The sequence below is a fragment of the Nomascus leucogenys genome, chromosome 8 (assembly GCF_006542625.1).
Source record: "Nomascus leucogenys isolate Asia chromosome 8, Asia_NLE_v1, whole genome shotgun sequence".
Taxonomy (NCBI): domain Eukaryota; kingdom Metazoa; phylum Chordata; class Mammalia; order Primates; family Hylobatidae; genus Nomascus; species Nomascus leucogenys.
The window spans coordinates 20,806,034-20,822,322 of NC_044388.1; the positions used below are offsets into that span (position 1 = coordinate 20,806,034).

Genomic DNA, 16,289 nt, shown 5'->3' on the forward strand with positions numbered 1-16,289 from the left:
CAGGACTCTGTGGGGTAGGGTCTCTGGAGGGTACTCTTGTTTGTCTAGAAATCCTTTCTGCAGCATTTTGCCTGTTTCTCACTCTCCCCTTTAGCTTTGGTGGGGAGGGGTGGGCTACTTGGTAGCAATACCTGGGGCCCCAGTGAGGCAGGAAACAATCTCCTCTGCGCCTCCACTTTCCTGTGCTGAACGCAGGCACCTCTGGGTCCACAGGAGGGGTCAATGGTTACATAAGGGGCGTTGTCATCAAGTGTTTGTCTGATTGTAACTATAATAAAAACCATATCCATAGAGGTGGCATCCTTATTTGATTCCCCCAAAATTCAGTACTGTAGGGACAATTATTATCCCCATTGCATAGATGAGGAAATCAAGGCTGGGAGGCCAGAATTTACCCAGCAAAGGGCCAGTGTTCTATCCAAGTGGCTTTGGAGCAGGAAGCAAGCGAGAGAAGGAAAAATGGCTTTGTATCATATGAGAAAGAGCAGACACTAAGAGGCTCTGTGCAGTGGGCTTTCCTGCTCTAAACAGAAGACAGCAAGAGGGGTCCGGTAGAGTGCACCAACCTGGGGGCCAGGAGGCCCAGGGGAGCCTAGCGAGCCTTGCATGCACGGGGACTGCGAGGTTTCCAGTTCCAGGATGAGATTCTTCATGTCTGGGGAGAGAAGCTTCAGTACAAAGCAACACAGAGTTAGAGGTCAGGCGTAGGGGACAGAGGAAGGGTCACCATCCTGGACACAGACCTGCTCCGGGTTCAGGTCTCTAAGCCTGGCAGTTCCCTGACACCCCAATGACTGCCCCAAGAAGATGACATCTTGGGCTACCAGTTTCTGTTCTCTCATCTGCTCTTGAGACGAACCTGGCTTGTATGGATTACAGACACCTCGTAGCCACTTTGGATAGAGTTAGGAAGCTCATTTCAGGGGCCTCTATCCAATGTCTAGGTTAGCACTGTCCAATGGAAACATAACTAACATGAGGCACCGATAAGAGCAACATCGTAATTTTAAATTGTTTACTAGTCACTTTTTTACCTTTCAAGAAGGTAAAAAGAAAAAAGTGAAATTAATTTTAATAATATACTTTCTTTAACCCAACAAAACCCAAATATTATCATTTTAACATATATTCAATATTAGACAGTTAACTAATGAGATAGTTTACATTCTTTTTTCATACTACTTCTTTCGAAATCCAGTATGTATTTTACACTTACAGCACATCTCAACTCGAACTAGCCACATTGCAAGTGCCAGATAGCTACATATGGCTAGTGGCTCCTGAATTGGACAGCTCAGGAGAAAGAGCGTTGGGAAAGAGCTGAGACTCCCAAGTCCCCAGAATGCCCTGGCTGTTGTCTTCTAGGCCAGTTTCCCGAATCTTGCTCTTTTCCTCACCTGGTCCTTTCTTTCCAAATTCTGCTCCCTCTCACACCTCAGTGTGGCTACAGGAGAACTATTTCCTGAGTCACTTCATGGAAATGGTCTGTGTTAGACACAGGCTGCAGAAGGGAATTTCATAAACACTTAGGGAGAAGAAAAACAGAAGGGGAAATTCCATATTTGAGCAGCTGATGGGAACCCAGGAAGTTATATTATAAATTCACCTCGTGGTTTTTGAGAAGATGAGAAACTGCCAAATCCAATTCCTGCTGAGAAGAATCTCCCTCCATCATTTGTTTAAGATATTTGGAGAATGGACACACCCCAGGAACTGCAAAATGTCCATTCCGGGGCTCGACTTCTGAGTGACAGTGGAGGGTTGAGGCTCTCAGAAAAGATTCCGGAGGCAGCTCAGGTCGAGTGGGGCAGGCAGGCGGGGCTGTGTGGTGTGCACTGAGTAGCCTGCACTTTTTGTCCTCTCATAAATCCCAAAGTACTCACCGGACTTCGGCCACCTCTGAAGAATGGTGGTGGGAACAGTGGTGGTGGAGGAGGCGTCAGCAGGCAGCATGCTTTGTGGCCACCACGCTTCTTCTGATCCAGGCCGGGAAGGGCTGTTGAGAGAAAACTGCTGCTTGTTAGCATGTGGTCAGTGCTGGGCCTCTGTCACATCCACCGTGCCCAGGGAAGACCCATCCTGCCACTCCAGACTTCCAAATCTAATTTCTAGCCTGTTAGATGTGGGTGGGCCTCCTGTTGGCTACTTGACATAGCAATTATTCCCTTGCCCTTGCCTTTGCTGGATTAAGATGGTTCATAAAGAAGCAGATGGCTTGTCTGGATACTGTGACCATTATAAGGTTCATTTCTCCTTCCTCAGATACTGACTTGTCACTTTGTAGATGTAGCAGGAAATGCAAAGTTCAAACAGACTTCATCATATGCCCCCAGTAGTTGAGGAGAAGAAAATGCTTGCTAATAACTTTAACATTGTACTCAGAAGGAAATTGTTTAGACAGGGAGGCAGCCAGGGCCAGTGGCAGCATTACTTACAGGACACCCAGACTCATGATTTAAAACACACACAGTGACTCTAGACTTTACAAACACATTCATGTGTCACTCATTTCACTGGAGAGTTATGGTTTAATGTCTCAATATATGGGTAGCCTAATCTGCAGTGTCAGGAAATAAAGGGAGGGCCCTGAACCTTTGTAGCTTTATTTTTACAAAAAGTCTCGCCCATGTTCAATGTTAGTAAATATTCAATGTTGAAGTATGCCTTACAAAAAGTACACAGATCAGTAAGTTACAGCTCAACAGATCTCCATAAGGTGGATGTGTCCTAGAAACCAGCACCCAGGTCAAGAAACAGCATTCCCCAGCACCCAGAAGCTCCTTCAAGCTCCAATCTCTGCACCCCTTCCCATCATGAATTCTAACACCAGAGATTCATTTTGACTAATTCTGCACTTTATGTAAATGGAATCATACAATATGAACTCTTGTCTTTGGTTTCTCTCTCTTAACATAGTGTCTATGGTAATAATCTAGGTTGCTATTTATCATTGTTACTGCTGAATAGCGTCCCACTGAGTGACTATATTACAACCTACTCATCCATTCTGCTGAACATCACTGATGTTCATTGGGTTGTTACCACTACACATCCACCAGAATGGCTAAAACTCAAAGGACAGAATATAAGAAATGTGGCAAGGATGTGGAACAACCACAACTATCACACATTAGCTGGCCATGAATGTAAATTGATCCAACCTCTTTGGAAAATTGCTCGTTATCTTCTATTAAAGCTGAACATAGACATATACTCTAGCCCAGCAATTTCACTCCTAGGTTTTTACCAGTAGAAAAGTGGGTGCATTCAGAATAATGATTGCAAGTGATCTTTAAAGTTTCAGGTTCTGACTCCAAGCTTGAATCTCCTCCCTGGCATCTCTGAATGATGGGCATTGGCCAGGACCATATATATGTTCTCTGGTGTTTGCACTGAGAAAGCCCTGATTTGTGTCCCTACCTAATGAACCCAGTGGGGGTTATTGCAAATTTTTCAAGATAAACTTTTTAGTTAAGAGCCAGCTTGAATGGTTATAGTTTTATTTTTATACCAAAAAGTAAATTTCTCTTGAAATGGCCCTAAAAAAAAAGAAAAAAAAAAGAAAAGTGGGTGTGTTTTCACCAAAATGCATGTATTAAAATGTTCATAGCAGCAATATCCATAATCACCCAAAGCTATGGTTTTTCAGTTCTCAGTTTTGGTGTCATGATGTACCTTCACTTCCATCCCTTCACGAAACCTCTGACCTCACAGAACATGCATGCCACATTGACCACCACATGCTCTCAGCCCTGAACCCAGTTTTCTGTCTTATTTCTCAGGGGCCAGCATCTGCCGGCCATCTCCACCTTGTGCTCCAGGACCTGCCTCAGACACTAGACAAGTGCTAAGTGCTCCCCAGAAGTTGCCAGGTCGTGCGGTGTCCACAGGAATGGTAGCTCCGTGCACACACACTCCCTCGCACCCTTGACGATGGAGCATTCCACTGGCCTGTGCCAAAGGCCCTCAGCCCTCTCAGGCCTAATGCGACCTTTTATGGGAAATATTTTGTAAAGACACCTTAATTATCCGGAAATGAAATTCATAAATAATACAGCACGCTGACAGACGATTTAAAAAATCAATACAGTGCTCTTAATTCTATGTAAAAGAGAAATATAAGAAAGTGATTTATGGGCCAGGCACGGTGGCTCATGCCTGTAATCCCAGCACTTTGGGAGGCCAAGGCGGGCAGATCATGAGGTCAAGAGATTGAGACCATCCTGGCCAACATGGTGAAACCCCATCTCTACCAAAAATACAAAAATTAGCTGGGCGCGGTGGCAAGCACCTGTAGTCCTAGCTACTCAGGAGGCTGAGGCAGAAGAATTGCTTGAACGTGGGAGACGGAGGTTGCAGTGAGCTGAGATTGCGCCACTGCACTCCAACCTGGCAACAGAGCGAGACTCCATCTCAATAAATAAATAAATAAACAAATAAATAAATAAAAGAAAGTGATTTATGATACAAAAGTAAACATTTTGATTATAAGTGGTCAGACACAACCATATTAGAATACATAATGCTGTAGTTTGATGCTCACACTTACATGAAATCACAGTGAATGCAACAGCTCAAATAAAGATTATGGTATTGGCAATTCTCATGCTACAAGGAATGTGTCCACCATGTGATGTGATTTTCTGAAAAAATAAACAACACTGGGTAAAATTCCCGACTAGATAAAGTACAACCATTACCCTGTAATTGTAGTCTTAGAAAACTCAATTTATATTATAACAGTGCTTTAAAAATGCTGCACAAGGCTGGGTGCGTTGGCTCATGCCTGTAATCCCAGCACTTTGGGAGGACGAGATGGGTGGATCACGAGGTCAGGAGATCAAGACCATCCTGGCTAACATGGTGAAACCCTGTCTTTACTAAAAATACAAAAAAATTAGCCAGGTGTAGTGGTGGGTGCCCATAGTCCCAGCTACTCGGGAGGCTGAGGCAGGAGAATGGAGTGAACCCGGGAGGTGGAGCTTGCAGTGAGCCGAGATCGCGCCATTGCACTCCAGCCTGGGTGACAGAGCGAGACTCCATCTCAAAAAAAAAAAAAAAAAAAAAAAGCTGTGTAAAAGAGAATTCAGTTCTAGAATTGAGATAATTACATATAAGTACAAATGTTCCTTGGGACATTTCAAAGTCATGTAGGATGTGGGACAATTCTGTCCCACCCTTTGCAAGACAGCTCTCACTCCTGACTTGGCTCAACAAAGACAGTGGTGCTACCCATCCCAGCCTTTGCAACAACCAAAAATACCTTGAAAATTTCCAAAATGGCCCCAGTGAAAACTGTTGGCCTATCCAATGCTTGGTGCTTAGCTTGGTCACAAAAAGTTCCATAGAACCCAGCACTCAACGCCAAAGCAGCATCCACTCCAGGTCATACAAGTTAACGAGGGACTGAAGGAATTCAGAAAAACAGGAACAATAGGTGGCCACCAGCTGGGATAGACCTGGCCATCTTTTGGGAAAGATGGTATTCATGCTAATTCTGGAAGAGCAAGGAGAATTTAGACAGGAAGTCTTCCAGACCACGAAAATATCTGGCAAAGTCATGGGTACTTGCGCTAGGCCTTGAAGGGCTAGCTGGGGAGGTGGCTGATGGAAGGAGGGGAGGCTCCCCAGGGAGCGGGAGGAATGGCAGGAGAGAGACTGTGTTCCATTCAGGGCTACCTGGATTGTGAGAAGCAGAGCTTCACTCACATGGCCTCTGGAGAAAAAGGAGATTTATTGTAAAGTTAACAACTGTCAGAAAGAGCTGGAGCCAATGAGTCAATGGGACATGACACTGTCCTGGTATTTCTCTCACCTTCCTCCATCCCCTGTCCCCCATCTCCCCTTTTATGCTTCTTTCCGTGCATCTGATCCATTCCATCTTCTTTGGCGTCTTCGCGCCCATCTCTCCATGATGGCTGACCCAGTCTTGCCTCACCTCTTTTACCTCCCCCATCTGCTTTGTCTGGAACATCCCCTTGTGGGTCTTAGTTCAAACATCCACCACAGGGAATCTGTTTGCCCAGCCAGGTGACAGGTCATGGGGGCAGCTAAGCAGAGCCTGCCCTGGACCAGGCTCAGACCCAGTCTTTAGCAGGATCTCAGGGTCTGTCACCAGCTCAACAGAGGCTGTGGGAGGAGTTTCTCCTGAGGAAGGCAAGGCAGACAGGAACTCCAAAATATGTCAAACAGGCTAGGCGTGGTGGCTTATGCCTGTAATCCCAACACTTTGGGAGGCCGAGGTGGGCAGATCACTTGAGGTCAGGAGTTCAAGATCAGCCTGACCAAATGTCGAAACCCCGTCTCTACTAAAAATACACAAATTTGCTGGCTGTGGTGGCACATGCTTGTAATCCCAGCTACTCGGGAGACTGAGGCAGGAGAATCGCTTGAACTTGGGAGGCAGAGGTTGCAGTGAGCCGAGATTGTGCCATTGCACTGAAGAGGAGGCTCTTATCTTAAAGGAATAGTGAGTGTTGGGGTCAGGATGCAAGGAAAGCTGGAAAGTTAATTTGGGGCTAGATCGTGCCGTTTTGGATACCCCACAAAAGGGTTTAGGCTTTAATCAGAAAGTCGTAGGAAACCACGGCAGGTTCAGGGTAAAGGAGTGACAGGATCAAAATGGTGCTGGAGAACACTGTGTGCAGGGAAGGTGCAGGTGTGGGGAGGACAGGCTTGGAGAATGGGAGCATGCAGCAAGGCACGGGACAGGAAGGGAGGGACTGATGCAGAGAAACTGGGGGCCAACGTGTTGCAGGAGGGAAAGAGCAGGGAGAATCAAGGGTGGTTTTGAAGTTGCAGGGTACCCAGGGCAACGGAGGTCAGAGTTTGAGAAAGAAAAGTCACAGCAGGCACTAGTTTATGGGTGTTAGACATTTATTCATTTGAGCACACTCTTTGCCAGGCACTGGGCCAGGCCTTGTGGGAAGCAGAAAGTACCTAAATGGCATCCGTAGTTGGAAAGGCTTGCAGAGCTCAGAGGCCTTCTGCTTATACCCCACTCCCTGCCCTCCCACAAGCAGCCCATCAAGAAGTGTTCAGGTGCCGCCTCCACCAGGAAGCTTTCCTTGACTTCCCAGGCAAGATTGAGTGGCCCTGCTGTTTTTCTCTGGGTTTACCCCTATGTTAGGTTTCCTCCATGGGGAAAAACTATTTCCTTGTATCCCTCTGACCAAACTGTGCTTTCTGGGAGAGCAGGAGACAGCTTTTATCCCCAGGGTCTAGCACTGTATCTGGCATACACTAGACACTCCACAAACGTTTGCTGAATTAATAATGACAAACACTACATGCAAGGCACCATTTAAATGATTCACACATAGAAATTCACCTAATCCTTGCAGCAACCCTGAGAGCTAGGTACTACTCTTGTTATCATCATCTCCATTTTACAGATCCACTAACTGAGGCAAAGAGGTTAAGCAATTTGTCCGAAGTCATATAGCTAGTAAGTGACAGAGCCAGGCAGTCTGGTTCCGGAGCCCTTCCTCTTGAGCTCTACACCATGACTGCAGGTGGGAGAAATAAAGGTCTGGAGCTACAAGTCCCATAACAACAACTTGGGGCTATAGCATCAGTGCCCTCTGAGCAAAGGCTTCAGCGAACCAAGCTGGGTTTACTGACTCACTGCAAAGAGGGAGAACACACACCAGAAGGAACCGTGGGGCATCTCAGTTAGAGGGTGCTGGGAAGGACTGATCCTAGGGTTGGGGCTTTTGCTAAGTGATTGAGGGGAGACTGTGAGGAAATGAAGTCTGGCTTCACTCTGAATTGGATGCCATCAGGAAGAAAGGGCCATTCTATAATTGAGTATCTTAATTCATATCTAGAAGAAGAGAGTGGAGCAAGGCTAAAGCTGTGATTGGTTTTTTAAACAGCAGCAATCACTCATATTAGCAAGGATAGGAGAATGTTTAGTTACTTTTGTGGTTGGATGATAGTCCTGTTTTCGTCTGTGTTCAGTTGTGATTATCAAGTGATTCTTACTTTCTTTTCGATCCATCAAGGTCACAGGGTGACCCTGTCTGACGTTGGTGTTCTGTGACATCGCTTCTGTGTTGCAAAACACCATGCCCACCCAGCTCTGAGTGTCAGGGCGGCTCCAGCTGTCACAGGCTACTTTTCTCAGTGGTAAAATAATATGGATACATTGTTCCCGAACTTGACGTGAACGCCAATGTATTCCTCGTCAAGCTTCTCCAAGTTTCCTAGAGTGTTGAGTCGCTAGGAGTGGGCAGCTTCAGTTGTAGGGTGGAGGAGGCTGGCAGGCTCACACCAATCCTGGAACGTTTTTAAGGTCCTCTGGCTACAGTTTCTCCTTTGCTTCTTTTTTGCCTCAGCACACAGCTAAGGGCTGAGGCTGCAGTGTTCCAAAAGCACCTGGGAGGCTGGCAGGCCCACACTGCTAATAGGCACTCATCACCATTATTTTTCCAGACCATATATGGCCTCCAGTGCCTTCCTTCACCCAGCACCCTGTGTGGCCTTCCACTGATGAAGAACATTGTATCATTTAAAGCAATCATTTCTCTCCTTTCTTCCTGGAAACTGGAGACCTCTTCAGTGACCACAAATTATCAGCTGCATTTCTGGCTGAGGCCTCTGCATTGTTCAGCTCCCCCACCCCATCCCCCTCACCCTTTCCCCCTTGACCCACTTTCTTCCCAGCAGGGGAAGGCCATCTATTTCTGCCCTCCCCTGACTCCCTGGAGCAGTTTGTTTTTAGGAGCCTAGTTTATTTACAGCTCATTCCTGCTCAGAATATTTCCATCAGGTGGACGTGTTTGGGAGCAGCTTCCCCCTCCCTTCTCCCTCCCAGTCAGCTAAGCCAGGACTTCACATGTCTATTTTGGTGTCATCCGAGTGGCCTGTGGGTCTTTCTCATGGACCGTCTCTGTAGAATTGTGTCTGAGCTCAGGCTCCAGTCTGGAAAAGCCCCAGGAGGCTCTGTTGTATTGAAAGCAATCCTGTGCGTATCTCCATGGAGCCTGCAGAAACCTGGGAGCAGCACGTGGCTCAGCATCAGGCAGCTGCCTTGGAAATGCCAACCATCACAGAACTTCAGGACCGCATGTCCCAACTTAAAGACATCAAGGTCATGTTGTATGTGGCCAGTGCATTGCCAACTTATGGGTAATTGTTTAATGCAGGCTTTGGGCAAATGTTTGGAACTTTTGTTGTTGATGATGCTGGTTTTGCCCTTTGGACTCAATACCCATTCTTGAAAAGGAGACTTTCTCTTGTTTCATTTCAAGAAACTGAGGCACATCTTTGGAAAGCGATTCTCTCCAATTTACTCTTGGAAAGACATGGATTTGAATTAAAGAGTGTTAAGTCCAGGTGCAAGTGGCCATGTGAGCCAGCACAACTCACTTACTCAAACTGAAACTTAGTTTCCTCATCTGTACCACAAAGAGTTTTGCCCAAATCATCTCCAAAGTCCTTTAGTCTTTTTTTTTTTTTTTTTTTTTGAGACGAAGTGTTACTCTGTTGCCCAGGCTGGAGTGCAGTGGTGTGTTCTCAGCCCACTGCAACCTCCGCTTCCTGGGTTCAAGCCACTCTCATGCCTCGGTCTCCTGAGTAGCTGGGAATACAGGTGTGCGCCACCATGCCGGGCTAATTTTTGTATTTTTACTAGAGATGGGGTTTTGTCATGTTTTACTAGAGACGGGGTTTCGTCATGTTGGCCAGGCTGGTCTTGAACTCCTGACCTCAGGTCATCCGCCCGCCTCAGCCTCTCAAAGTGTTGGGATTACAGGCATGAGCCACTGCACCTGGCCTCCTTTAGTCCCTTTTTAAAATAAGTATGACACCAGAACCACCACTGTATCCATCTTCATCTACCCTCTTGCAAGGCCAACCCCACAATAGGTTACTGGAAATAGCCATTTCCATTTCTGCCTTCTGTTTTTCCATCAAGTACTCCAGGACCGCATGAGTCCTGACAGCAAGAGGGGTCCGGTAGGGTGCACCAACCTGGGGGCAGGCAAAATGCTGCAGAAAGGATTTCTAGACAAGTAGCCTTCCCTCCCACCCCTTCAATCCAACAAATGTGTCAACAGAAATTGCCAAAGGAAAGAAGTGACACAAGCATCCTGCCTCAGCAGGTTGGGAGAATTACAAGTGCAGCCATTTAACTGTTCTGCACCTGCCTGTCCAGTTGGTGGACTAGTCAGCTTTTTACTTCCTCCTCCTCTTTTGGGGCCTTTCCCTGCCTGTAGGAACTTGCATGAGAGAGAGAGACCCAACAGAAGAGAGAAGGCCAAGGGCACACGCTGTATGACAGCTCGGAGTGCTTTGACTTTATTGTAGTGAGTTGGGTTTCAGCCACAGTAAAGTTCTTACATTAACTGAATGCAATTTGCCCAAAATTCCCCCCAGTTCACGTGTTCCAGAGAAGGCCGCACCCTACAATTTTCCTTCAATCCCCACAACAAACCTTGAAAGACAAATTCTGATCCTAAAAATTGCATGTAATTTGAACTTCTCTGAAAGAACATGGTAGAGTTTGCCTTCTGCTGTATGCCCCCGAGCAGACAAGGATACAACCTACAAAGAACAATTTGTGGTTTGGTGGCTGTGCCTCTGAGCCAAATTACCCAAGGCAGTCCACTCAAGAGTGATGGAGACTGTCTCAGCCACTCAACGCCAGCGGGGGCCCAGACCACAGAACACGATTTTACTTCAAAGCCAAGGTACCAGCTGCCAGCCAGCCAGCCTGAAGTCAAGGTCACAAGAGGGACACAGACAAGTGCACACACCTGTGAGCATGTACGCCAGGTCCACACCAACTCTACTGTGAAACCCCTTTGCATTGCAATTTCAACACTGGCTGAGCAGTTTAAAATTTAAAGGCTTTCACAATGAGAAACAGCCCTGTGAAAGAAAAACTTAAAAAAAAAATTTAAAGGCTGCTAAAACATCCTAGTACAGTCTGCTTTCCAAGAGTCTTTTTTCCAAAACAATGCATGTGCATCCGTGCACACACACACACACGCATGTGCACACATGTACACACAACTCACCCAAGCAGCCTGCTGAGTAACAGAGCAGTCCTGAAATGATGAGCAGATGAGCGAGGCTGAATGATGAGCCCGTCATTGTGAGGCAGGGCCCAAAGCAGACTGGCCAGGGAACGCTAGCCGGAGACAGGCTGAGATTAGTCACGCCTCCGAGTGCTCCCAGTGCCTGGCCTGTTTGGCATTAGGGGTGGGAGTTGGCCAATCCCTGCTTTGATGTTGCTTCTGCTCCAGATGCCAGAGGTCAGGGGCCAGTCCTGAGCTCCTGGGAGCAGCAATGGATAGGCAGCCCTGCTCCAGCTGCCCATGAACACTGCTGTAGGGGAGGCTTGGAGGACAAGAGTGCCTTCAGCCCAGGGGAGGATATGAGGTTGGGAGCCCAGGGATACTTATCCCCCTGCAAGCCAAGAGGAAATTGAGAGCAATCAGTCAAACAAGCTGCTTTTCATTTGGCTCAAAAACTGCCTTGTCAATACTGCTCTGGTAAGCCTCAAAGTCAACCCCCCACCGAGACTGTCCAAGGGGAGCCTGCCCTCCTCTGCTTCAGGGAAGACCTTCATGGCCAGGGGTCTCAGCTCTCATCCTGTCTGGGCCAAAGTGTTGCTGACAAAGCTAAACGTAACTAAAACAACAACAACAACGAAACCACAAACAAACAAAATATATAGATTTCCAAAGGGCATGTAGGCAAGTCTTTTTGGATGAAGCGGCATATACCGGTTACACGCTTAAATCTATCTGGTACTTTATAGGCACACCCAGTGCACAAGCATGGACACACACAATATTTTAGATTATAAAAGACAAGATTATTATTATACTACTTAGCAATAAGCACTGTTGCTTTAATCAGCTTAGTAAAGACCATAAGCTATAGCAGGAGTCAGCAAACTTTTGCTATAAAGGGCAACATAGTAAATACGCTTTGTGGGTCACACGGTCTCCGTTACAGCCTCACTTTGCCATTGTACAGGAAAGCAGCCATAGACAATACATAAAGGAATGAGGGTGGCCATGTTTTGTAAAAGTTTACACAAATATAGGAGGCGGGCTGGATTCAGCCCACAGGCTGTAGTTTGCCAAGCCCTGCACTATAACCTTCCAAAGAAAGGACACTTATGTTCATTCATTCATTTACTGTTTTATTCATTCAGAAACACAGTAAGTACCAAATTGTGCAAGCTACAATGACTAGACACAGTTCCTGCCCTTGGAATGTGTTGTTCAGTGTCACGGGAAGAGTACTGGCCCTGGAGTCATCCAAGTTGGGCTTAAGTCCTGGTTTTGCCACTTAGTAGCTGTGTGACCTTGAGGAAGTTATTCATTCTTTCGGAGTCTAAGCTTTCTTACTTAAAAAGTGGGCGTGCAAAGCCGACTTTGATAGTTTGCTGTGAGGATTAGAGCTACAGCTTTTGGAATTCCTGGCACCGAATAAGGGCTCTCTTATCGACATATTCTTGGATAACTGTTGCATAAGGTAAAAAAGAAGAGTGGCTAACATAGGGCAGGGATGCCTGAAGGGATTTATAGAAGGAAGAAGTGGGTAACAGTTGAGGGGGAGAGGGTCCAAGTGAGATATCAAGGAACAATTCCTGGAAGAGGTGGGATTTGAGCTGATACTTGAAAGCAGAGACTTGCTGTATCAAGATGGGAGAAGTGGGAGGTGAGGCTTAGGCTGTGTTCCTTCTCTGGGGAATTCCCCTTTGTCCTTCTCAGAAACTGGGTCTAACACCTCAGAGAAAGTAGCAATAAGGCCAGGGAGTCCTCAGTCCTGAGTCCTAGAGAGTTGCAGAAGTATCTGCATCACATTTTCCTGACTTTCTCTATTCTGAGTCATATTCTTGCAGCTCTTCATTTTTCAAATTTCATTTTGCAAACCTTCAGAGATGGAAGTTTTGCCACTTTTCACACCAAAAGCACTTACTGGTTTTTTTTTAACCACACGGCATCAAACTTTTTCTAAAAAGGTTGACATATGTAAACCACTCATCTGTACTTTGTTTCATTATTGTAAAAACAAAAGTAGCTGGACTAGATGATCGCTGGGGTCCTGTCCAACTCGGCAGGTGTTTGAATCTCTATTTGAACCTAATGGCTCAGGCTCACGAATATCTTCTGTCTCTTCTCTGTGTTTCTCTCCTTCTGCTACTCTCTTTTCTGTCTGTCTTACTCTCTCTGTCTCTGTGTCTGTCTGTCCATCACTTTTTCTCATTCTCTGGCATTGTCTCTGTCTTTCGAAGCATGCACCATTGAATTTAAGTCAAATTTCTGGATGTATGCTCAACTACTTTTAATTGCTCTCCAGTCAAGTGTGCCAGCCTGGGATTAAGAGCCCTGGTCTTTAGCCCTGGCACTAACTCACTGTGTGACCTAGGACAACCTATTTCCCCTGTGGGTCTGGATTTTTCTAGATGTACAATGAAAGCCTTGGACCAGATGAGCTCTAAGCCCTTTCCAACTTTGGCATCTATCAGGGTCTGTGATTCCTGAGACATCAATGGTTCTTACACAGGGGTGAAGGATCTCCCCTCTTCCCCCTTGGTGAGCAATCTTTGCCCTCAAGTTCCCTCAGGTGCCTTAGCCTGGCACCAGTTCACCACAGCAAAGCTGCCTGCAAAATCTAATTCACAATACAAGTTTCCGGGGCCTTCCTGCAGCTGTCAGCAGGTGTCACATTCACAGTATTTTGTCTTAATTGCAGCTCTGGGATTTATCAGCCAGGCTAGAGACCTCTTCTGGAATACGACATCCCCGGGAGCTGTTCCAGGCACTCCTGTCCCTGCTGCTGCCACACACAGGCCTCTTCCCTGCCAATGGGGCCTAAGTGGATTCTGCTTTGCATGCTGCTCCTGCTGTGTCTCCCACCACTACCTCACAGAGAGCCTGTGTGGCATAGGTAACTCCCACACCCTTCCCAGGGACCCAGAGGCAAAGACATCTCTCTGTCTGGGGCAGTGCCAAGGCTCCCACCAGCCCTGGAGCACTTCACGTCTGCTGTCCCATCCCAAAACCTTGGTGGGCAGAGAAATTGGTAGGAGGACCCGAGTTCTACCTTCCCACTGACAACCATTCTTTCCTAGGCCAAGCTTTGGTCAGGTTCCCCTGAGCCCTCTTCTTGACTAGGCCTTGAACGTGGGCTTCCGTGTCCATCCTTGCAGAGTCCAGTTATAGCCAGAATCTTGATAAGTCAGTTTAGAGAGAATTCCCCCACCCTTGAGAAATGATCATCCTGGTCTGCCTTCAGCAAGAATCCTGTTAAGTTGGTTCAGTCAAAATCCCCCTATCATGATGTCTCCTCTTAGTAGTTTTTAATCCACTGACCCACCCAACCTGCTTCTTGGCTATAATTCCCCACTTGTCCTTGTTGTAATGGAGCTAAGGTTGATGTCTGTGTCCTATTACAATAGCAGTCTTTAAACCTATTGCAATAGTCTTGGATAAAGTCTTCCTTACCATTTTAACCAGTCTCAGAATAATTTTTTCTATAATCTCACCTCTAGATCCAATGGTTTTGTTTACTCAGGAGAGTCTTATAAAAGACTAACCTCTTGGGGACAAAGAGTTTTCATCTCATCAGCTAATTTGCACTGATTTTTTTTTTTTTTTTGAGACAGAGTTTTGCCTTGTTGCCTAGGCTGGAGTGCAATGATATGATCTCTGTTCACTGCAACCTCTGCCTCTCAGATTCAAGCGATTCTCCTGCCTCAGCCTCCCAAGTAGCTGGGATTACAGGCACCTGCCACCACGCCTGGCTGATTTTTTGTATTTTTAATAGAGACAGGGTTTCACTGTGTTGGCCAGGCCAGTCTTGAACTCCTGACCTCAGGTGATCCACCCGCCTCGGCCTCCCAAAGTGCTGGGATTACACACAGGAGCCACCGTGCCCAGCCTTTTATAAATTTTTTTTTTTTTTTAAGACAAAGTCTCCCTCTGTCACCTAGGCTGGAGTGCAGCAGCACAATCCTGGCTCACTGCAACCTCCACCTCCTGGATTCAAGAGATTCTAGTGCCTCAGCCTCTGGAGTACCTGGAATTACAGGAAAAACACCACGCCTGGCTGTTTTTTGTATTTTTAGTAGAGACGGGGGTCTCACCATATTTCCCAGGCTGGTCTTGAACTCCTGGCCTCCTGTGATCTGCCCACCTTGGCCTCCCAAACTGCCAAGATTATAGGTGTGAGCCACCACGCCTGGCCTAACTTGCACTGATGAATACAGGTTTCCTGGAATGCTGTGTTAAGAAGGACTCTGAGGAAAGAGGGCCATGACTTGTTAGTATCATCCTCCCTGAGATGAAGGGAAGGAGCACTGCCTGCGCTGCATACTTGCAGACTCTTGTTTGGCAAAGCCCACATCATGAAATGACGATGACCCACGCTCAGCATTTCCCAGGCATTATTGCATTTAACCCTCACAGCTGATTATCTCCATTTTACAGAGGAGAAAAATGACTCTTGGAGAAGTTAAGTCACTTGATCTGGACCACATAGCTAGTACAGAATTGGGGTCAGAGTTCCAAAGCCATCTTGCACACAGTCCTAGGAGGAGGTGCCCTCCTGTGGTCATCTGACCCTGACCCTTGGTGATGCCTCACTGGTTCCTAACCACTTCCAACCTTCCTGCTGTCCTCACTGCTCTAGCCTGGTGGGGCAGTTTCCCGGGCTAGCTGGCTGCCTCCTCTACTAACTCCCAGCCACTGACTTCCCATCAGAGGACCTTCTCTGAGTTGGGGCTGTGTGGAAAAGGCTAACATTCCCTCCAAAATGTGTGCTCCCTCTTCCATAGGCCAGAGTGAGCCCTGTGAAGTAGCTGCATTTCCCAGCCCCCTGCAGTTTAGAGAGACGGGGGCATGTCATTATTCTTGCCAATAATTCTGCCTGGGTGCACAGACTCAATTCCTGGGGGACAGTGGAGCCACAGGATGTAAAGGGCCTGCACCCCTGAATGCCAGAATGGAGGTGCACTGCCCCCAACCAGGGACACTGGACTGTTAGGTGAGAAAAAAATAAATTTTGATTAGGATAAGCCACTAAAATGCTTACCTGTTATAGCAGATAACATTGATAGATGATAGATAGCATTGCCCTAACCCAGTAGTGAGGTGCCAACAATGGGACACATTCCGTGATGTTCCCCCATTCAATCCTTTGATCCCCACAACAGCCCCACAAGGTATATATCAGTACTCCTCATTTTCAGGTAAGGCTCAGGGAGATTAAGGGATGCACCCAAGGTCAGACACAACCAGTAGGCAGTAGGCCAGGATTGAATC

At 46.9% G+C, this 16,289-nt stretch overlaps 2 protein-coding genes across 2 annotated transcripts in view; both read right to left on the reverse strand.

Annotated features, from left to right (window-relative positions):
• Nucleotides 1–1,762, reverse strand: part of COLQ (collagen like tail subunit of asymmetric acetylcholinesterase) — a 38,249-nt gene extending 36,487 nt beyond the window's left edge. Inside the window, exons 1-2 of the mRNA XM_030816855.1 lie at nucleotides 1,607–1,762; nucleotides 567–668 (exon numbers count right to left, since the gene is read on the reverse strand). Coding sequence (XP_030672715.1) covers nucleotides 567–668; nucleotides 1,607–1,675 — 171 coding nt within the window. The 5' untranslated portion in view covers nucleotides 1,676–1,762. The remainder of the gene's footprint in view (nucleotides 1–566; nucleotides 669–1,606) is intronic.
• A 102-nt stretch (nucleotides 1,763–1,864) lies between these two features.
• The window catches only part of HACL1 (2-hydroxyacyl-CoA lyase 1), a 112,160-nt gene continuing 97,735 nt past the window's right edge, over nucleotides 1,865–16,289 (reverse strand). Inside the window, exon 17 of the mRNA XM_030816851.1 lies at nucleotides 1,865–1,996. Coding sequence (XP_030672711.1) covers nucleotides 1,940–1,996 — 57 coding nt within the window. The 3' untranslated portion in view covers nucleotides 1,865–1,939. The remainder of the gene's footprint in view (nucleotides 1,997–16,289) is intronic.